This window comes from Drosophila mojavensis, unplaced genomic scaffold (assembly GCF_018153725.1).
Source record: "Drosophila mojavensis isolate 15081-1352.22 unplaced genomic scaffold, ASM1815372v1 contig_80, whole genome shotgun sequence".
In the NCBI taxonomy this organism is placed as follows: domain Eukaryota; kingdom Metazoa; phylum Arthropoda; class Insecta; order Diptera; family Drosophilidae; genus Drosophila; species Drosophila mojavensis.
The window spans coordinates 12,579,553-12,600,767 of NW_025318906.1; the positions used below are offsets into that span (position 1 = coordinate 12,579,553).

Consider the following 21,215-nt stretch of genomic DNA (forward strand, 5'->3'; position numbering starts at 1 on the left):
TATTTATTATTTATTATTTATTATTTATTATTTATTATTTATTATTTATTATTTATTATTTATTATTTATTATTTATTATTTATTATTTATTATTTATTATTTATTATTTATTATTTATTATTTATTATTTATTATTTATTATTTATTATTTATTATTTATTATTTATTATTTATTATTTATTATTTATTATTTATTATTTATTTATTTAATTCTACTCTATTCAGCTTCCTCTTAAATATGTAATTAGCAGATTCAGCTACTCAGTTATATATAAACCTTTACCTAAGCGAATTTCTCTCAGTGCACTGTATGTAAATGTGCATGTTTACAGCTGACATAGTACAGACAATCTATGTTTATGTATATGTGAATGAATACCCTTATGCCCGCATGGCCTGAGTCTGTTACCCTTTCCCTCATTCTCGCTCACTCTCTATCTCTCTCTCTATCTCCCTCTCTCGCTCGCTCTCTTTCGCTTTGCTTTCTATGCGGCGTATCTTTGCACACGTTTAGTTTTCATAAATTTTCGCTATAAATATTTATGTTCGCGTTTTGAAATATGTAAAATCGGTAATTGGAAAATTTTTATCATGCTTGTGCATTTCCCAGAATTTTCGGTGCGCTCCGAGCAACTATCGCTGCTCTGCTCTAACCTCTCGTTGGTCATGGCCAGAGGTTTATTTTAATTTCAAGCGGTCTATGCATGTTGACCCCGACGCGGTCTGATATTGAATTCCAATTATGCGATGTAATTAAAAATGCTCTGCAGCGTTCACGTTCAATGTTGAATATTCGCATAATTTTTGCGCTGCATAGAATCGCTTAATTTTCATGCAGCCAGCAGGAGCACCGACAGGAGCTGAGCAATGACAGCTAATGCGTGTGCTGTGCATGTGGCTGAGCCGACATTTTACTTACATGTGTCAAAGGGCAACAGCGCAGAAGAAGTCCTCCAGCCAAGGAATTCGGGCCAAGAAAAAGCGCAGCTCAAGAATCCAGGAAGTCGAAACGCGTATTTTTCAGCATATTAAACAAGCCAAAGGCGAGCAGGCTCTGCTGTGCGCCCATCCTGAAGGAAAAAGGGCGCAATGCATTTGCCATTTGGCATTGGAAGTTGTTGCTGCTGCTCCTGCCCCTGCTGCTCCTGCTGCTGCTGCTGCTTCTACTGGCTTTGAGACTTGCCGCGCTGAGACTATTCGTTGGCTTTGCCGTGGCCTGTCTGGCTGTCAGCCCGTCTACCAGTTTGCCAGTCAGCCAGTCGGTCTGTCGGGGTGTCCTGCCACGTCCTTGTCTGCCTGACGTCTCAATTTTTGGCTTGCTTTTTACATCAGCGCGCTTCCTGCTCACGTTTCGGCTCTGCCATGACGCATGACGTAGGTGTCTAGACTTGCTAATGTTTCCTCTTGCAGTTGCACACACTCACACACACACACACACACACACATGCATGCATGTGAGCTGCTGACTCTTCAAGATGAAGACATAAAATTTTCTGCTGAATTATGTAGTTTGCTTTTTATTTGGCCCAACTGCAATTGGACTTAAAGTTGAACACGTTCGCACTGTGCCTTGGCTCGATTTGAGTAAGTTAGCCAACTGGATTGGATTCATCTCGCCTCGACTCGACTTGACTCGACTCGACTCCATTGCTTTTTCACTTGAGGCGTGTTTTCTTCGTGCTGCCATCTAATTGCCTGCCTCGTCTTATTTCCCAGCTGCATTGCAACGATCTGTGCTGCAAGCCAAATGAGCCAAGCGAGCCACTCCACAGTCCAGGATCAGAGAGCCCATGACCCATGGCCTTACTGTTTATGTTGCATATTGCTTTGGCGCCTGTTTAAATATTTAGTTTGCTTTAAGCTGTCGCTGCCATTGACTCCAGTCAGCGCCAGCCGCAGGCCACTGACATACTTCTGGTAATAGCGACGGCAGCCAACTTGTAATATATTCCCACGCCGTTTCCTGTCGAGAGCACACACACACACACACACACATACACACACTCATCTAGTCTTGGCCACATTTACAGCAACACAATTGCACGTTTGTGTTTTTAGATTACAGCATTGTCTATGTGGCTGCCTCTGTTTGCTGCCTCTGCCTCTGCCTCTGGCGCTGCTGCTGCTTGTTGTGCATTATGGCATGAACTATATCTTAATGTAAGTGTATCTGTGTGTGTGTGTGTGTGGGTGGGTGAATGTGTATTTAGTTCAAGTACTGACAGGCGGACTGCTTGTCTATGGCTTTATTTTACTATACATCTCTCTCGCTCCCACTCTCTCTCTCTCTCTCTCTCTCTCTGTTGCACTCTCTTTGTGTCGCTGCTTTTTACGGCACGGTTTTGCGGCCATCATAAAACGGCATAAAGAAGCAGCAGCAATAGCAGCAGCAGCAACAGCAGCAAAATGAAACCAAAAGCACAGCGCAGTAAAATGAAGTCTAAAACTAAATCCCACATAAGGTACGAACGTGCTCAACACAAATGCCAGGTGCTTACTTCTACACGTCACTGTTGGCTGCCGCTGCCGCTGCCGCCGCCGACGCCGTCTTGTTTACCTGACTGGATTTTTACAGTGCCAGCTAGCTATTTGTACCGAACGTTTGTTTTGCACACACACACACACACACACACAGACAGGCATTTATATGTACAGCATATATATCTATATATATATATTGCGGCAAGTTGATGTGCTCGAACAAAGCGCAGAGCAAACTTGCCAACGGCAAAGCTAAATTTAAGCCAACAGGCAGTTGGCGCACACTTTGCCTCTTTGCATATGGCCCGAACTCGTTCAACTGGAAGCTGTTAAATTTCGAACATATATTTCTACACACACACACACACACTTACTCTAAGTCTGGGAGCTGCCTGTGAACAGAGCCAACTGACTTTGGTAAATGGTCCGAGATTTGTGCGACAGTTTCTGCTGCCGGACCGGAGATAAGCCTGATGCATGGCCACCAAAAGCAAACTTAAAGCCAGACGGCTGAGTTAATGCACCTTCAATTCAATACACACGCACACACAGACTAGCACTTATGCACATAATTAAAGCACAAACACCAGTGACTGCATTAAAGCTGTGTAATAGGCTTACACTGCAAGAATCTTAAGTAAAGACGCTATAATTATTAAATTACTTCTATATACAATATAAATATTTATATATATTATAAAAATTATAAAAAAAAACATTTAATTATTATTATATTCAACTGAATAAATACAAATATTTATTACAAATATTTTGTATAAATTAAAAAATCAAGTAAAAATATTATATTATATTGATGGTTCAATATAATAAAAAAAGTTATATGCATTTACATTTACATTAAAAAAATTATTTTATTTAATTATACTTATTATTTAAATAACATAATTATTTAAATTTTTAATTTATAATTATTTAATAATTTTTTTAAATATTATATATAGTTTATAAAAATATTTGCTATACCAAAATTAACTTATTATTTATATTAAACACTTTTTACTATGGAATACTTGAAATATTTTTCAATTTATATCATTCAATAAATAATATTTAATATTATTTTAATTATTAATTCGAATATATTTTTTTTTGCAATATGTAGAATATATTAAATACTAACTTAAATAAGATATGCATTATGTATCTGTATTTGTGAGGCAGCTAAGACTTTCATATAGTTCAGCCCTACAAAGTTTTCTAACACAAAGTAATATAAATAGCTCCCTTTTCTGCAAGTGTAAGAAAGAAAGGCTTTGGCAAGCTGCAGTGGCAGTGTACGGAGAATGAAATCAGAAACACAAACTCTGAGCGACACTAATGAAAACACAGACACGCACTCGCCTGACTGAATGGGTCCTCAGAGAAAGGAAGAAAGAGAGACAGAGAGAGACAGATAGAGCTGTGCAGGTGTTGCTGCTGACAAATCAAGCTGAAATCTGTCAACACCTGCTGTTGCCGTAGCGCGTGGCGCTGTCTTCTCATATGAACTGATTTGCTCACAGAGTTGTAGCTCGGAATGCTGTTTGCCGCTCTGGCATTTGTCTTAATAAAGTTGACTTTGCCAGCGAGCGAGCGACTGGCAGCCATTGGGCTTGGCGGCCATTTTGTTAGCGTGCACCACTGCCGCTGTCAGTGGTGGGCCAAGTGGAGCCCAATCATTGTAAAATTAATGCCATAAAAAATGCCGCACTTCTCCACTGCGCGCCGAGTGCAAGTGAAGTAAAATCAAATAAAAATTAAGTGCTGACTCAGTTCGTCTGGAAGAGAATCCGGAGCCGAGAGTGTGCGGCATGTAAAGCGCAGATAAGAAAACAACGTGGGGGGAGTTGGGGCATGGGGAGTCAAGATTTAGACACGGTTGGACGGGGCTGGGCAAGTAATTTACATGCCCACAAAATCCAACAACAACAATGGAAACGTTGCCCAGGACATAAAGCTGAGCGGCGAACGCATGAGTGCGTCTGCTTTTGCTGCTGCTCGGCCATTGGATAAGTGAAATGTGAGGCAAAAGCTCATACAAATGTCACTTCCCACACATTCACTCTCACACACACGCACACATGTGCTGAGCTCTAACCCAAAAATGCATTGGCCATGTGAACAGAGCGAAGCAGGTGTGAGCCGCCGAAACAAATGATGCAAATACGTTTCCAGAGCCGCCCCAAGGAGAAGAAAAATATTCAAGAATTTTTCTTCGCTCTGCGGCAATTTTTACCTGCCTGCCGCGTCGCGGGCGTTGCCATTGGAAGTTAAGTATACGTAACGTAAACGCAAATTTAATGCTTGAAAAATTCGCTTAAATGGATTTAAGTGCGGCATTATTTTTTTCCTCTCTGCTTTTTTGTTTTGCCTTCGTTCCACTTGGGCTGCCGCTGATTCTACTGCTGCTCCTGCTGCTGCTGCTGTGAGCGTTATCTTTGTGGCCAACGTTTGCCGGCAGATAAATGAAAATCTTTTAAAAGATGAAGTAGAAGCCCCAGCCGGGCAGGACACGGCCTCTCGGCCTCTCGGCCTCTGTCTTGGCAGGCTTTTGTGTTTATTGAGGCTACTTATCGACTGTACACAGTCAAGTTAACTTTGGGGCTCTTTGGTCAGCCGAACGTAGCTGCTTTCGGGCTACACCCGGGCGTATACGCAATGAAAACTTAATCAACGCATAGCCTGCCGCATGACGCATTTATGTTTAACATGACGCACACACACACACACAGAGCCGTAATGCATTTGCATAATCAACTGACGACCCAGTTACCAGAGGCTTCAATTCATGCCACATGGCAAACGCAATCATCTTGATGCACAGCACAACTGCCTGCTTGACTGCGCTTAATGCACTTGACTTGCATTTGATACGAATGTCGGCTACTGCTGCTGCTCCTGCTGCTGCTCCTGCTAACGCTCCTGCTTCTGCTCCTGCTACTAATACAACATGTTTTATCTGTCATGAAATTTATATGCTGACGCACAATATAATCAGAAGAGCGTGGCTGGCTAACGGCGCTTAACCTCTGATGGCGGCATTTAGATTCGAGCGTTTATCGTTAGCCACAAATCGATGGCAACAGTTTCTCGCTCTCTGGGGCGTTGGACACTCAAAATTTACGACTCAACTCTGGCTGGCTCTTGGCCCTATACAACAGCAGCAGCAGCAGCAGGAGCAGGAGCAGCAGCAGCGGCAGGAGTAACAGCAACAAGGCGCGCACATTCTTTTTATAGGCAATTAAATTCTATAAGCCATGGCAACTGGCAGCACGAGAAGCTCAGCCCAATCTCTCCTAGAACATGAGATTTGCATTTTTGGCCAGTCTCTGAGCTATATTGTGTTAAAAATTTAATTCGCCCAAAAAAAAAAAAGGTCAAATGGAAAATGGAAAAGGAGTAGGGAAGAAAGGAAAACGAAACCCGAAACAGAGCAGCAGACGGGTCCGGTCAATGATAACCTTCGGCATTATAGTGTGAAGTAATGAATATTAAAATGAAATTTGCAGAGACACTTCACACCCGCACACACACACACACACACACACACATACAGCTGGTTGGAAAATCGAAGACGCAGCTTGGCCAACAACAACGCGCGCAGTTGACAGAGAGCAAATATTTTGACAGCTGTCAGTTGAAGAAAATGATTTTACATATTTTTTTCGAGCTGCCGCTGCCTTCTTTGTATATTTTAACGGGTATTCTGTATATGTATATGTGTGTCTGTCTGTGTGTGTGTGTGTGTATGTTTATGTATGTCCTTTTCACACCAATTGGTGCTGGAGTAGGGTCTTTCATGCTGGCGCAACCACATGCCAGGCTGATAGACAGGCAGACAACGTGACTGCTCCTTTAACACCAATTGCTTTTTAATGCATGCATGCCAGAACGAGAGACAGACAGAGAGAGGGAGAGAGGGAGCGAGAGGGAGTGCCGGCAAGGACAAGGCAAAACAAATATATGTACGCAGGACGTTTAAAAAAAATTGATTGACATTTTTGGTGAGCACACATTTCGTCTTATTTTATATGCAAAGCAGCAACGTTCACACACACACTGATACATACACACACATACATATGTCAATGTCGCTTTGACAGACAATAATGACGTTAAAATTCTCAACATTTTGCTGACGCTATTTGGGTCGTATTTGTTGCTATTGTTGCCAACACGTGCAGGTTGGGCACATTCGACTCGCTCGAATATTGAGAGCTTAAGCTTAAGAAAAGTTTAAATAAGTTTATAGTAGGGCAGCTAAAAATCTAAACTTAGATACAGGCTGAATCAGTTTAAGGCCAGGTAATTAACAAGCGAAAACTCTTAAAATAGAGCCACGTTACAATTTTACATAATTTTTTCTATTCGTTTCTTTTTCTATAAAAAATCGACTGAGTTTTGGGAAATGGAAAGATTAAGAGGGAAAGCTGAACTATCGATTATCATCGGGTTTCTCTTCAAGAGCTGCTGAAAATTTTCATGCACATTGAAAGAAGAACTCTTAAATATTTCACTTCGGATCCTTAAACTTGAATCTCTTTATTTCGGATATATTATCTAACGTCCCTGTCTTTGCCTCTTTTCTGTTGGCTCAGGTGAAACAAGTGAAATATATAATGTATAATACACACACACGCCTGCTCAGTCCGCGCACTCCATCTCCTCATCTCTGTCTGGCAGTGGCAAGCGAGCCAGCTCTGGGTACGGCCATACCGAGGGCAGAGCTGTGCCGAGATCCGTGTAATACTGATAGTCCTTCACGTGCTTTGTGATGTCCTTGGGTATCGGGTAGATGGTGGCCGCGCCGCAGCTGATGACGTACTTGGCCACGGCCACGCCCACATGGAAGGCAACATTAGCGGCCTCCTTGACGGGCGGATAGAGCGCGTTCTCGTTGGGCGCAAACTCTCGGGCATATTCGGCAATCGCATGCGCTGTCACCAGGAACACATCGTCCGTGATGGTGTGCGGCTTGGTGCAGAGAACGCCCAGGGCCACGCCCGGAAAGGAGAAAGCGTTGTTCGCCTGCGACGGCGTTAGCCGCTTACCATTAATCACGACTGGCGGAAATGGCGATCCCGAAGCATACAATGCTCGACCCTGAAATCGCAGTGAAGAGAGGATAAAGGTGGAGTGGGTGAAGGTGGAGTGGGTGAAGTGCGTTCGCTTACCTCTGTGAAGTTGTAGGCCTGCTCGGCGGTGCACTCGGCCTTGTTGGTGGGATTGGAGCAGGCCAGAATCGCTGGATGCTTGTGGTTCTTGCCCATGCTGCGTAGAATTTTCTCCGTAAAGATGCCGCCCTGGCCTGTGGCGCCCAGCAGAATCGAGGGTTTCAGATCCTCCACCAGTTTCTCCAGATTCTTCTCGGGCGGCAAGTCCTTGGCGAAGCGCTTGATGTCTGGTATGACGAATTTCTTTCTGCCCTTGGTCACAATGCCATCGACGTCGATGAAGTAGATGTTCTTGACAGCGTCCTCCTCCTTGATCTTGCGGCTCAGCAGCTCCTTGACCAGCAGATTGCCCACGCCCAGCGCTGCGCTGCCGGCGCCAGCAAACATGATCACGTGCTCGTTGAGCGGCTTCTTGGTGATGTGCTCGGCGGCGAGGAAGCCGGCCAGGCCGCAGGACGCCGTGCCCTGGATGTCGTCGTTGATGTAGCAGTACTCACTCTGGTACTTCTTGATGAACCTAAAGGCATTGGGCGTGGCAAAGTCTTCGAAGTGAATCAACGTCTGCACGCCGAAGGCCTTCACGACCGACTGCATGAACTCGTTCACCAGTTCATCGTACTCCTCGCCCTTGCAGCGCTCCTCGCGCACCCCGATGTACATGGGATCGCACAGCAGCTGCTGATTGTTGGTGCCCACGTCGAGCACGACGGGCAGCAGATACTGCGGCGGAATCCTGCCCAGTGCCGTATACAAGTCCAGCTTGCCCACCGATATGCCCATGCCATTGGCGCCCAGATCGCCCAGCCCGAGGATGCGCTCCCCATCTGTCACACACACTGCCCGTATGTCCGTCTCCGGCCAGTTGTTGAGCACGTGCGTCATGTGCCCCTTGTCGTACTTGCTGACGTACAGGCCCATGGACGTGTGGTAGATGTGGCTGAAGTTCTGGCAGACTATGCCCACCGTGGGCGTGTAGATGATGGGCATCACGTCTTCGATGCGATCGATGATGAAGCTGTAATAGAGACGCTCCTGGCGGGCGCGCAGCGCTCGTAGATAGATGTAGCGACCCAGATTGGTCTTGTGCGCCTTGAAGTTCGTATAGACGGCAAAGAGCTGCTCCTTCTCGGTGCGATGGCAGCTCGGATAGAGGCCAATGATATTCAATATCTGGCGCTCCTTGTGTGTGAAGGCTGTGCCCTGGTGTGTGTGTGTGTGTGTGTGTGTGTGGTTGACCCTTAGTCACTATTCAACACGCTCCCCATACGGCTTGGCTTACCTTGTTATACTTTGGATCCACAACCTTGCGATAGTCCGTCTTCAGGACACTCGCATGCCAGCTGCGCAGGGGCGGGCTGAGGCGGCTTTTATTTACACTGCTCTGGTGCTTCGAGGCCAGCAGAGAGCTAAGTGAAAGACGGTGTGAGAGGGCGAGCAAATCACCCCACGCATTTTACGTACCTCAAATTTTGTCTTAGGCCAAATTTTAGTGCGCCGCAAGCCATTGCAACAGCACTAATGAAATTCTGAATGCACGCGGAAGCCTAGAAGAAATATATACATACAAATTAGGGTTACCAAATTACACTATAAGAAATATCGTTTATTAAAGCAAAAGCTGTCTATGTTTCTGTGTGTTTCAATGTGTCTGATCTGGAGTGAAATGCGTACAATTATAATCTGAGCTACAGCTAGTATACTTTCAATATTTAATGATAATATTTATTTATTTTATTTTATTTTTTATTTAGTTATTATTATTAATATTTTTTTTTTATTTGTATTTAATTTGTATTTATTATTATTATTTTTATTTTTTTATTTGTATATAATTTTAATTTATTATTATTAATAATATATTTTATTTGTATTTGATTTTTATTTATTTATTATATTATATTTTTATTTATTTTTCAATATTTTATTACTATTTCATTTATTTTATTACTATTTTTGTTTTATTTAATTTATGTATTTATTTATTTTTAAATTTTTTTCCTACAATAATTTTAATTTCTAAAACTAAAAAAAAAAAAAAAACAACTATAAAATAGGGAAACTTTTGTCGAATAAAATAAGTCATCATGTTGTTAGGAAAATGACAAGAAACATAAAAATTTATTGAAACAAAAAAGGCGAGCTCAAGCAGAGGAATTACGCATCGTTAAAATAATGCTGTTCCGCATTTGGGGTCTGGGTCTGGGCCTGGTCAACAATGACTAATTTGCATAAGGGTCAACTTGTCAGCAAGTGAGCCACGCCCATTGGGCGGCGACTATTTACATAGATACTTGCTTATTATTCATTATGTATCTATTATTATGCAAATCACCGCCAAACTGCCAAAGGAATGGCCCAGGCTCTGCTCATTTTGATGAGCCTCTCTTTGCTGTTATTGTCGTTGCTTCTTCTTCATCTTCTTCTACTTTTGTTGTTGTTCTTTTTTAGTGGGAGTATGGGTGTGGCGGCCATTGTCAGTCGTTGCTCATTAGCCGCTGTTTTATTTTGTATGTTGACATGAACGGGCAACAACTCAAATTGACTCTTAGCGCTGCCATCAAAGGATTTGCCAAAGACTCAAAAGTTTTGGTCGCCTTTTGGCCCGCTCAGCGCTGCCTGCTAATTGCGCCAAATTAGTTGACAACTTAATGTCGTAAAAATTTGAGCTAAATGCCTCAATCTTTCGTTAATGGCATTGACAGTGGTGTTACCTACACACACACACACTCACACATACACACATTTATTTCGTGGCACGTGACGTCTCTGAGTACGTGACACTTGGCCCGCAGTCGCTGTCAAATCTGCAAGGCCAGGCTTCGCTGTTTGTTTACAACTGCCATGCATGTATGTGTGTGTGTGTGCGAGTGTGTGTGTGTGTGTGTATATTTAGTGTATTGTTCCCGCTTTATACACAAGTTCTTTTGTCTTGCTGCAGCCGCCCCATAAATTAGCTCTCTCAGCTAAATTATAATAGTTTAATTAGTTTTTTTTCTGGTTCGCTCGACACACGCTGCCGCTGACAGTTTCATTAATAGATGCATAAACTTTAATTAACTGAAGCTGAAATCTGCAGAGGGCCCGCTCTGCGACCTTTAAGTAGGCTGAAGCTTTTGTTTACTTTGATTTGCCAGCTAGATTAGCAACGTGGCGTATACGTAATGTGCGCTATTTATTACTGCGCGGCGTATACTTAATGTGCTTATATGATATCTGTATTCCTGTACTCATGTGAAATGCATTCTCCTCTCTTGCAGAGCATGTCAAGGACTTCAGCTGCGGCCCGCTGCACTACAAAACCTTTTACATGGATGAGCGCAACAATGCGCTCTACGTCGGCGCCATGTAAGTACACCGTGCTAGAATTATGGCTGGGCTAAGGGTATACCCTTACTGTACATGTGTGGGCGTACGGCTGGTATCTAAGTTCGTTGCGGTTTGCCATTTGACGTGCTCGAGCCCGCGTTAATTGCGCACTTCCGGTGCGACTGTGTGAACTTCCGGCTGGCACTAAAAGCAGCTACGCGAAAAGCTTCAGCACATTTGAAGCTGCATATTTCATTTTTGAAAGCCCAGCGTCCAAAGTGCCCAGAGTTGTTGGCAACACTGTCGGCATACATAATTATGAATTAATGCTCGACGTGCGGTTCGAGGGAGCCAAAGCCGAGGGACTGATGGCTGCGGTAGGGCTCCATTCGGTTACGGGTCGGGGTCGGGGTTGAGGTCTGGGTCTGGGTCGGGGTCGGGGTCGGGTGGTTCAGGGCAGAGAGCTGAGAGCTGAGAGCTGTGGGCAGGTCGCTCTAGTGCTCGAGCTCAATTTGACAATGCCCGTCGTCGTCTGCTCATTTGTCTGCCGCAAGTTGAACATGGCCGCATTTTAACAGTTGCGGTCCCTCGCCGCTCCCTCCCGAAAAGCGCTGGCAAACAAAGTAACCAAAATTACCACTTGACTCGAGCGCCATTTTTCCAACGCAACCCACAGCCGGCAGCGGTCGTCGGGGCATCATCAGCAGCGAGTGCCACTGCCACTGCCACTGCCAGTGCCACTGCCACGGCTGCTGCTTGCCCCTAGTTCTCGCAATGAAGATTAATGGTTTCGAGTTGTTGGGGCGCCGCACTGCCAGGGCCTAAAACTCTGCCGGCAACTACATAAAACACACTTTAGCACCGAGTTTCGGCGTCGACGCGTTCCCCTTTTTCAGTCGGGTCTCCGCAAACTTTTGAGTAGCCGGCCAGAGTTAGTGGGAGGGGGCGGGGGGCACTGCAAATGCTGTTAAAGTTGGTCCGTATGGCTGGGCCCATGGACGCAATATTGCGACATCGATATATCAATCCATCAATCAATCAATCACGAGCCCGAACAGTGCAATAAACGTAACAGGCCGCCGCAGACGCCGGTGATGAGCAGGTGCTGCGCTTCAGCCATGTGCAACGCAACGATTTTTCAAAAAATACCAAAGAGGTACAGAGACACACACACAGAGAGAGGGAGAGGGACAGAGACAGATACAGACATAGCTGACTGAGAGACGCCAGCAAATAGACAATTTCAATTGCTTGACAGCAGGCAAAGTCGTTCTCGAAAGTCGCTCGGATGCCGCCGACTGACAAACTGACGGCTGCTCCTCAGCCACTTCCTGTATGTGTGTGTGTGTGTGTGTGTGTGAGGGTGTTTGCGGGTGTGTGTAAGGTCACGCTCTTGTGCTGATTGCGTTTCACAGCACAGCAGAGCATTAACTTATCGCGTGTCGGGGCACGAGCGCGGGATTAGCTCAAGTGTCACTCGAGCCGCCACATATCTATCTATCTGCAACAACCAGCAACAACAACAACAACAACAACAACTGTTAATATATTTCTTATTATCTCTTGCAGGGATCGCATTTTTCGTCTCAATCTGCGCAACATCAGCCAATCGATATGCGAGGTAAGTGAAATGAGGCGCAAGAACAGAAGCATAAGTAAAAGCAAAAGTAAATGTTAAAGTCAAATCTCAATTGACTGCAGGTAAAACAAATGCTGCTAAGAAAATATAAGTGAAATGGGCGATAGTTGGGGATGATGGACTGGGGTATACCCTAAAGCTATAATAGGCATAGCAGAGAAGTTCCTAGAAATATTTGAAACACAGCCAGAGAAAGAGAAAGCTACTTTCATTTGGAAATGAGCAAATTAAGTTTTGCTTTATGTTTCATTAACTACAATATATGCAATACACATATATAATATATATTATATGTATAGTAGTAGGTCGTTTGATTTAAGCCGTTACCAGTTCTCAATGGCTCTATAGGTCTGCAGCTAGATTTAGATGAAATCAGCCTCTTGATGCTTTCTCCTATGTAAATACAGCATATCCAGCATACCCTCTACTATATATTCCAGGGTATTATAAAAGCGCATGTAAATGCACAAAACACTTACGCACACCTACACACACACACAGACACAGGCGGGCAGACACTTTTAGCCTCTTCAGTATTGCTTGCCAGACAGAATGTTGTTGACACACTCACACACACACACACACACACCCAAGTTTACATATGAACAGGTTACACTCACTTGCAGGCTTTTTACCTGGCCAGACACTCACTGAAGATGTTTGTCGAGTTTGTGTTTGGCTGCTGTTTGTGCTCGCACACTCTGTGACATGCTCTTATATAAATATTTGCACACACTCACACAAACACACACACCTGTGCATAAGTTTGTTTAAGCATATGTCTGGCTGCGATGCGTTTATTTCTTTTTCTTTTCATTTTTTTTTTCAAGAGCTTTGCTCTGAATATGATGCACTTATTTATATTTTAAATGAAAGTTGAAGTTTTTGGCTTTAAAATAAAAAAAATGTTTTTAATTTAAGTTGGGTTTTCAGTTTGCTCAAACTAGGAATAAAAGTCTATATATTTGAAGTCTATATATATTTTTCTCTTAAATTATTAATATTTATAGTACATTAATATTTATATATCAATATAAATAAGTTCGTAATTTTCCTTTCTGCTGGCATTCACATTTAGACTTCAATTCAGACTGGATTCAGTACTCAAAATATTATCATATCATATGAAACTTCAATTATTAAGCAGAGTGTCAAATGCACAAAGACAGATCGATGATTACTTGCAGAGCTGCATAAAATTTAATTAATATATTTTCATTAAGAATAATTACAAAACTAATTAAAACTGTCAAAATGCCAAATGCAAATTTCTCCATATGACAAACTCAGAATGAAGGATATTAAATTATGGCATTTCGATTACTGAAGGGAAGTGTGCGAGAGAGAGTGTGAGGGAGAGAGTGAAGGTAGAAAGATTTAAATGCAAGAGCCTGAAAGTGAGTGCACATCTCATTAATCTCTGCTCTCCATATAAATAGACATCCATATGAAATCACTTTGAGTTTGAAACTCGAGGCGGAAGGTCGCTTTATTATATTTTGGCAGTTCTATTGCAGTTCTATTCAAGTGTTCTAGCTGAAGAGACAAAAGCAATTGACAAATATAAAGAAGAAAAACTCTATGCAATAAATATGAGCCTCGGCAGTAGCCCTAGAGGAAGTCTAGTGCTTTGATTCCTAAATATTTATTTACACAATAAAGCAGTTTAAAAAGTTTTTTTTGTTTTCCTTGGCTCTTCCTTTAATTAATCGATATTTGTTGTTTTTTTATTTGTTAGATTTTATTGCCAAGTGATTTCAAACCATAAAGTATTTGAGATTCTCGACTTGCGATTTACGATGCTCGGAACTGAAGTCGAAAAACTTGGCATTTTTGTGTGCGCCCTCACATCCGTTTTGCCCAAGATCTATGTAGACAGCGCACCACCCCGCCCCCGCGCACACTGCTCCAGCGGGCGGCACAATTGCACTTTAATGATTTCGTCTTCAACTATCAATATCCGTTTCCGTTTCAAGTTCATTGAATTGGCATTTGGCTAGTCCGCACTTGCATCTCGCATCTCGCATTTTGCAGAGCTCTGGAGAGCTGCGTACTGGACTGGCAGCCATTTGCCACATCTTTAGAGTCATCTGAGCGACGCTTCGGCCCAGTCGGCGGCAAATGCTTTCAACGGCAATTATTTGTGCTGACTCCTAAACGGCCAGAGCCGAGTTCGTGCTCGCAAATTGCGTTTCAAGTTGAAGCCGGAGCACTTAGCCGCTGCCCGAGGAGGCGGACGGGCGCCTTAAAGTGCACTGCCAGTCTCTCAGTCCCCGTCTCAGTCTCCGTCTCAGGCAAACTGCAAACTGTCAGCCGGGCAGGATATTGTGTTCACATGGCCGCAGCGCAAAGTGTGTCAACTCTGAGATTTTTCTATGTGTGTAGGTGCGTCTCTTTGAATACACAAGCACGGCGCATTAACGATGGCCAAACTCGAATGAGAATGTCGCTTAACCACTCCCTTCCCCTCCATCGCAATCAACTAGACGGCTTTTCAAATCAGCTTTTCTTTTGCTTCCTGCTTTGGCAATAATTCGCATGGCGCGTTCAAAATTCAAGTGCAGGCGAAAATCGAATTAAATAAACAAATGCCCAACGTGAGTGAAATACCAACAACAACAACAACAACATCGACAATGGTTAGGAATAAAAAGAGCAGCGTAGCTGAGGCACAGTCACAGTCAGAGTCAAAGAAATGTGTACATAGTGAGTGAGAGAGAGAGAGAGAATACTGGCATATGAGATGGGCGTCTTGATTGTACGTGTTGTACACACACACACGCACACATTCCATACACACCCACACACACACACACACACACACATTTCTCCAATCTCCAATTGTTGCGCAGTTCTTTTGTTGTGGCTGTTGTTGTTTTGGCTGTCGCGTTTGCCTTCTTGATAAGCATGAAATTTTATCACGCTTTCAATAAACTTTTTGGAATATTTGTAAAGCGTGGCGCAATGGGCAGAGCATAGCAAATGCTTTAAGTACTTAAGGAATCATTTGTTTGCCCACATTTCTGATTTGTTTCTCTTTGTGCTCTTCTGTTTCTAGCGCGATGTGCTCATACTGGAACCCACCGGCTCCGACATACTCAACTGTGTGTCCAAGGGCAAGCGAGAGGTGCGTCTTAATTTAAAGTGCCCTATATATAGCTAACATTTATCAACATATCCATAATCCATGCTAAATTAACTAACCGAAATTGCATGCAAATATTACGGCCTTCATCTCGATTCGATACTTATGCATTGCCTTCACATTCTCTATCTGTCCCATTACACACACACACATACACAATTATTTTGCTTAAACATTTGTTTTCATTCAACCGAATATTGAATCGACATTCGGGCACCTGTCAAGAAGGTGGAATGCCGCAATCACATACGCGTCATTCAGCCAATGAACTTCAATGGACATCGACTCTACGTCTGCGGCACCAATGCGCACAATCCCAAGGACTACGTTATAAATGTGAGTACATATACTTGTATTTGTATATGTATATATGTATTTAATACATCAAAAATTCACTGGGCTAGAGCTGGCTGTGTCAGCGCCTAATTGTGAATGTCAGTCAAGCTGGAAGTTAATTTTCCAGCCAGCAACAAATTCCCAAATTAAAGTCAACTAATGCGCTTTTTCTTTTCTCCCTTCTCCCATCTGCCTTCTGCCTTCTCCAACTCCATCGACATCTCCATCATCGTCTCCATCTCCGTCTCCATCCAGGCCAACTTAACACATTTACCCAGATCCCAGTACGTGCCCGGCATAGGGTTGGGCATCGGCAAGTGTCCCTACGATCCCGCTGACAACTCAACCGCCGTCTATGTGGAAAACGGAAATCCCTTTGGTTTGCCAGCGCTGGTAAGTCCAAGTCTCGCCCAAGTCGCGTAATGCCGACGGAAAGAAAAAGAAAAGCAAAGAGAAAAGCAAGGGCAAAAACAAGCAAGAAAAAAAAAAAAAAAAAAGGGAAAAATGTCAATTGTAATAAAATTACAAAAGTAAAGTAAAGGCAAAGGCGAAAGAGAGAGTGTGCATGTGTGTAAGAGAGAGAGAGAGAGAGAGAGAGAGAGAGAGAGAGAGAGAGAGAGAGAGTAGCAAGAAGGAAGGAAGCGACAAAGTTCTGTGCGGCTATGGGAGGCCAAATGGCAAGAAATTTAAAAGAGTCGCAATAAAGCAGCTGAAATTAAATTAGAGTGAAGCACACACACACACATGTACATGCACATACACAAACACACACACACACAGAGTCAAACACTTGCAAAGAATCGGCTCTGAGGCACGTGCTTACACTTTACGCGTAATTGTGTGCGTGCCTGTGTGTGCCTGCGTGTATGCGTGTGCGTGTGTGTCTGTTTGTGTGTGTATATGTGTGTGCCACATTTCGCCTTTGCCTTGGCAAATCAAATTTCCCGAATATTTGGCGCTAATTTGCCGGCATTGCTTGCGATCCAACTCACAGCGACTTCAGCATAATCCATTTCCCTCAACTTTCCACTTTCCACTTTCTACTTTCCTATACGCACACCAGTACGCGGGCACAAATGCGGAATTCACCAAAGCCGACTCGGTTATATTTCGCTCGGACCTCTTCAACTTCACCAATGGCCGCAAAGAGGCCAACTTCAAGCGCACTGTTAAATATGACTCCAAATTACTAGACAGTGAGTATATGGAACTGAAAATATGAATTGATTTACCTGATATTTTTTATATATTTAAAATATATTTTTTAAATATTTTTTTTAATATAATAAATAATAATATAATAAATAATAATAAATATATAATATAATAATAATATAATATAATAAAATAATATAATAAGAGTAAAATATAATACAAATATAGTTAATATAATATAAATAAATATATATATATATATATATAATATAATACATATAAAACATAAGATTAAATTTTCCTGTTTGATTCTCTTTTAAAAAATTTTACTTGGTTCAAAAAATGGCTGCAAAATATTTGCAAATATAAGCTTTATATATAAAGAAAACATATTTGATGGTTCACTTCATATTTTGAAAAATAGGATACGTATATAAAATGAATATGATAAAAATATGAAATGATTTTTATGTATTGAAGAATGTACAAAATTTATGCATTTAAATGATGTTGATCCGAAATATCTTCAAATCAAACGAATAAACAAGTTTTTGGTTTTTATAGCCATTTTCAGATTATTATTATATTAAAAAGAAGAAGATATACACATAAAATAGAATACAGTAAAAATGTCAAAAAATTGTTATTGATTTGTAGAATAAATATAAAGAATTATAATATTTATGACCTCTTAAAGTATTATAATTCATGTACTATAAATTCAGCAAAAGTAAAATAAAATATATTTTATATAATTATTATAAAAAATAATTAAATTCTTCATTTTAAATAATGTGAATTTCGTTTACTCCAAAATTTGGCCGTAATTAACATATTTTTCTCTTCAATCCATTTCCATTTTTCATTTTGCAGAACCAAATTTCGTTGGCTCCTTTGACATTGGGGACTTTGTCTACTTCTTCTTCCGCGAGCATGCCGTGGAGTACATCAACTGCGGCAAGGCCGTCTACTCGCGTGTGGCACGCGTCTGCAAGAACGATCGCGGGGGCAAGTACATGATCAGCCAGAACTGGGCGACGTATCTGAAGGCGCGCATGAACTGCAGCATCTCGAGCGAGTTCCCCTTCTACTTCAACGAAATACAATCCGTCTACAAGATGCCCAACGACGATAGCAAGTTCTATGCCACGTTTACAACGAATACAAACGGACTGATTGGTTCGGCAGTCTGCAGTTACGATATCCGGGATATCAATGCGGCCTTTGAAGGTTAGTGGGTGACTGCATGAAATATATACATATATATGTGTGTGTGAGTGAGTGTGTCTGTGTCGGCAGGGCGGGCCAGTGGGTGTGCCTACTATGCCTGTGTCTGTGCCGGCGTCGGCGTCGGCGTCAGCGTCTGCGAGTGTAAGCGTGAGATTTATTGCATTGGCAATAATTCTCTGCGGCGCCATTTTTACGAACGTGCATGCGGCTACGTTTGACTTCTTCCAGCATTTCCCATTACGTAGGGCTGCAGCTGCCGGAAGAAATTACGCTCACAGGTGCTGCATGTGTGTGTGTGCGTGTGTGTGAGGCGTGCAGAGAAGCTTTGGCATTTTAGCGTTAAATGGTGCGAGCTGAATTGATGTGCCTGCCACTGGGGCTCGTTCTGCGGCTTTAAGTGCTTTAACATTTGCTACAAAACGGCTCGACTGGCGCTGCCGCTGCTGCTGCTGCTATTGCTGGCGTGCTGCATGGTTAACGGTAACTAGATATGCGTGACAGGTGCTAACAGCCCACCGGTACCTGTACAGCTGCTGCTCCTGCTGCACGGTTTGCCCGCCTGCCAGCCACACGCAATCCAAACGCATGCGATTTGCAATGCAACAAAGTCTGGCATGCACCCCGAAATGCATGTCATATACTTTAATCCTAGTGGCAGTCTCCTCAGCCACAATATGCGCATATATTGTGATCTTCCCCACCCACTCTCATTTCTCATGCTAAATTCACTGTACGAAATGTCTGAGGTGACGGCAGCAACAGCAGCAGCGACATTTGTTGATTTTGTGGCAGCTTCTGAAGCTCATTTCCGTTAGCAATTGCTGTTGAATAACATTTGCGAAGGATCGAGCAAAGTTGCCTACATATAAATTTAGATTAGAGAGAGAAAGAGATAGATAGAGGGAGACTGAGAGTACAGCTTGGTTCAAGAGTATTGAAAATTTATATAATGAAAATGTGGCAATCATTTTGATTAAATAATAAATAAATTTCTAAAAAATAATTTATAATTTTCATAAATATAATATAAAATTTTCTTGGTGTAGTGATCAAGTAAGTAGTACAAAAAAGACTTTTTTTTAAGTAAATTAAATAATAGAAAATAAATAATAAATAATAATGAAAATAATAAATAGATTTTTAAAGACATGAGTTATTTAAAAACAAATATATTTTCAATGGCTTTACTTTAGTTTGAAGTTCCTTAAAATAATTAGACACTATATAAAAGCTTAGATTTTATTATATTATTAAGTAATTATATTTTTTAATTAATATTTGATAATTTATATTTGCATATGGCACTAGAGCTCAATTATTTGCAAGTTAAACTTAGAATTTTTAATTTCCAATTCAAAAAAAAAAATAATTTTCTTATTTTTCCATAATATTTATGCCAATTCTTATTAGCGTGTGATTACTGTATCTATAAATAACACACATAAATTTGTTTTCCAACTCTGTTGCCAAATTCAAGTGGAGCAAATTCCCGTTATGTGTGCGTGTGTGTGTGTGTGTGTGAGTGTGTGTGACAGCACTTTGCTCAAAAGTTCATTAACACCATAAAAATTGTGTGCATGGAGCTGTGCCAGAGCACTCATCTCACTCAGTTAGGCCAGCCGACGGACGACAGCAGACGGCAGACGGCAGACAGTCGACACAGCGCCAAAAGGCGAATGGCAGCAAAAAATCTGGCATACACTTAAAATTCATTATGAAAAGTTTTGCGGGCATGTTGCAACACACACACATGCATATATACATATCTATATAAATACATCTATATAAAATATAAAAAAAAGCTCTAGCAATGTGTGAAAAAATGTAGTCGAGCTATTGCCAAAGTAATTAATTATGAAAAACAAATGATTATGCAGCAAACACTTCAACTCTCACTATGTATGCGTCTGTGTGTGTGTGTGTGTGTGTAATTAGTAGCTCGAACTGTTTTACTTTTGGCCAGACTCCGGCTGTGGCCCGGGGCCACAAATCAGCGCAGAGAGCTCTGTAATTTATCATTTACCACAGCGCTGACACACATAAATTTAACATAGCATACTTTTCAGCGCTGCACATTTATGCAACCTATAAAATAAACCACTCTCTTCGTGTCCCCTCCTGCTCTTGCCCACTCTCATTCAGTTTCTCTTTCTGCTTTGCAGGCAAGTTCAAGGAGCAGGCGACATCGAACAGCGCCTGGCTGCCCGTGCTGAACTCGAAAGTGCCGGAGCCACGTCCGGGCACATGCCACAACGACACCGCAACATTGCCGGACTCGGTGTTAAATTTCATACGCAAACATCCGCTAATGGACAAGGCGGTCGATCATGAATTTGGCAATCCGGTGTTCTACAAACGAGACGTTATACTCACCCGCCTCGTCGTCGACAAGTAAGTAAAATGTGTAAATGTATTCATTAGCGAGCTGGAGCAGGAGCCGGAGCTGCAGCTACAGTTGCCTCTGGCGGCCCCTTGGCAAGCAGCCACGTATTCGCCTCAGCCTGTTGACATTTGCCAAGTTTATACAGTGCACCACTCGCTGCACTAGCCACAGCCAACAGCCAACAGCCAACCGCCAACAGACAGAGCCGGAGCCAGAGCCAGGACAACAGTCAGGCCAATGCTGACATTTGGGAGCACTCGCTCACTGACAGCATAAAAATCCTGCTCTTTTTTTCCTCTCTTGCTTCTGCTGCTGCTGCTGCTGCTGCGAGTGTTGTTGTGTGGCATAACGACTTGTAAAATAAC

General features: G+C 42.4%; 2 protein-coding genes across 4 annotated transcripts in view; one reads left to right on the plus strand and one right to left on the minus strand.

Annotated features, from left to right (window-relative positions):
* LOC6579659 (semaphorin-2A) overlaps positions 1-21,215 on the plus strand; it is a 62,751-nt gene that overhangs the window by 36,850 nt on the left and 4,686 nt on the right. For 2 of the 3 annotated variants that reach the window (XM_032729905.2, XM_032729906.2), the window contains exons 3-10: positions 10,914-11,001; positions 12,532-12,583; positions 15,660-15,728; positions 15,972-16,082; positions 16,338-16,475; positions 17,146-17,278; positions 18,111-18,467; positions 20,630-20,858. In XM_032729905.2, coding sequence (XP_032585796.1) covers positions 10,914-11,001; positions 12,532-12,583; positions 15,660-15,728; positions 15,972-16,082; positions 16,338-16,475; positions 17,146-17,278; positions 18,111-18,467; positions 20,630-20,858 — 1,177 coding nt within the window. The remainder of the gene's footprint in view (positions 1-10,913; positions 11,002-12,531; positions 12,584-15,659; positions 15,729-15,971; positions 16,083-16,337; positions 16,476-17,145; positions 17,279-18,110; positions 18,468-20,629; positions 20,859-21,215) is intronic. The other variant, XM_002005505.4, reaches the window with a different exon arrangement.
* Positions 6,994-9,323, minus strand: LOC6579660 (NADP-dependent malic enzyme). Its single transcript, XM_002005506.4, has 4 exons — positions 9,118-9,323; positions 8,936-9,062; positions 7,657-8,856; positions 6,994-7,585 (listed from the first exon to the last, which is right to left on the minus strand). The coding sequence occupies exons 1-4, from the start codon at positions 9,159-9,161 to the stop codon at positions 7,127-7,129; spliced, it is 1,830 nt and encodes a 609-aa protein (XP_002005542.1). The 5' UTR covers positions 9,162-9,323; the 3' UTR covers positions 6,994-7,126.

Coding starts and splice junctions, on each gene's coding strand:
- LOC6579660 (XM_002005506.4), bottom strand. CDS start 9,161: ATGGCTTGCGGCGCACTAAAATTTGGCCTAAGACAAAATTTGAG. Junction 9,063..9,117: donor GGCCTAAGACAAAATTTGAG/GTACGTAAAATG, acceptor TCTTTCACTTAG/CTCTCTGCTGGCCTCGAAGC. Junction 7,586..7,656: donor AGGCCTACAACTTCACAGAG/GTAAGCGAACGC, acceptor CTGCGATTTCAG/GGTCGAGCATTGTATGCTTC.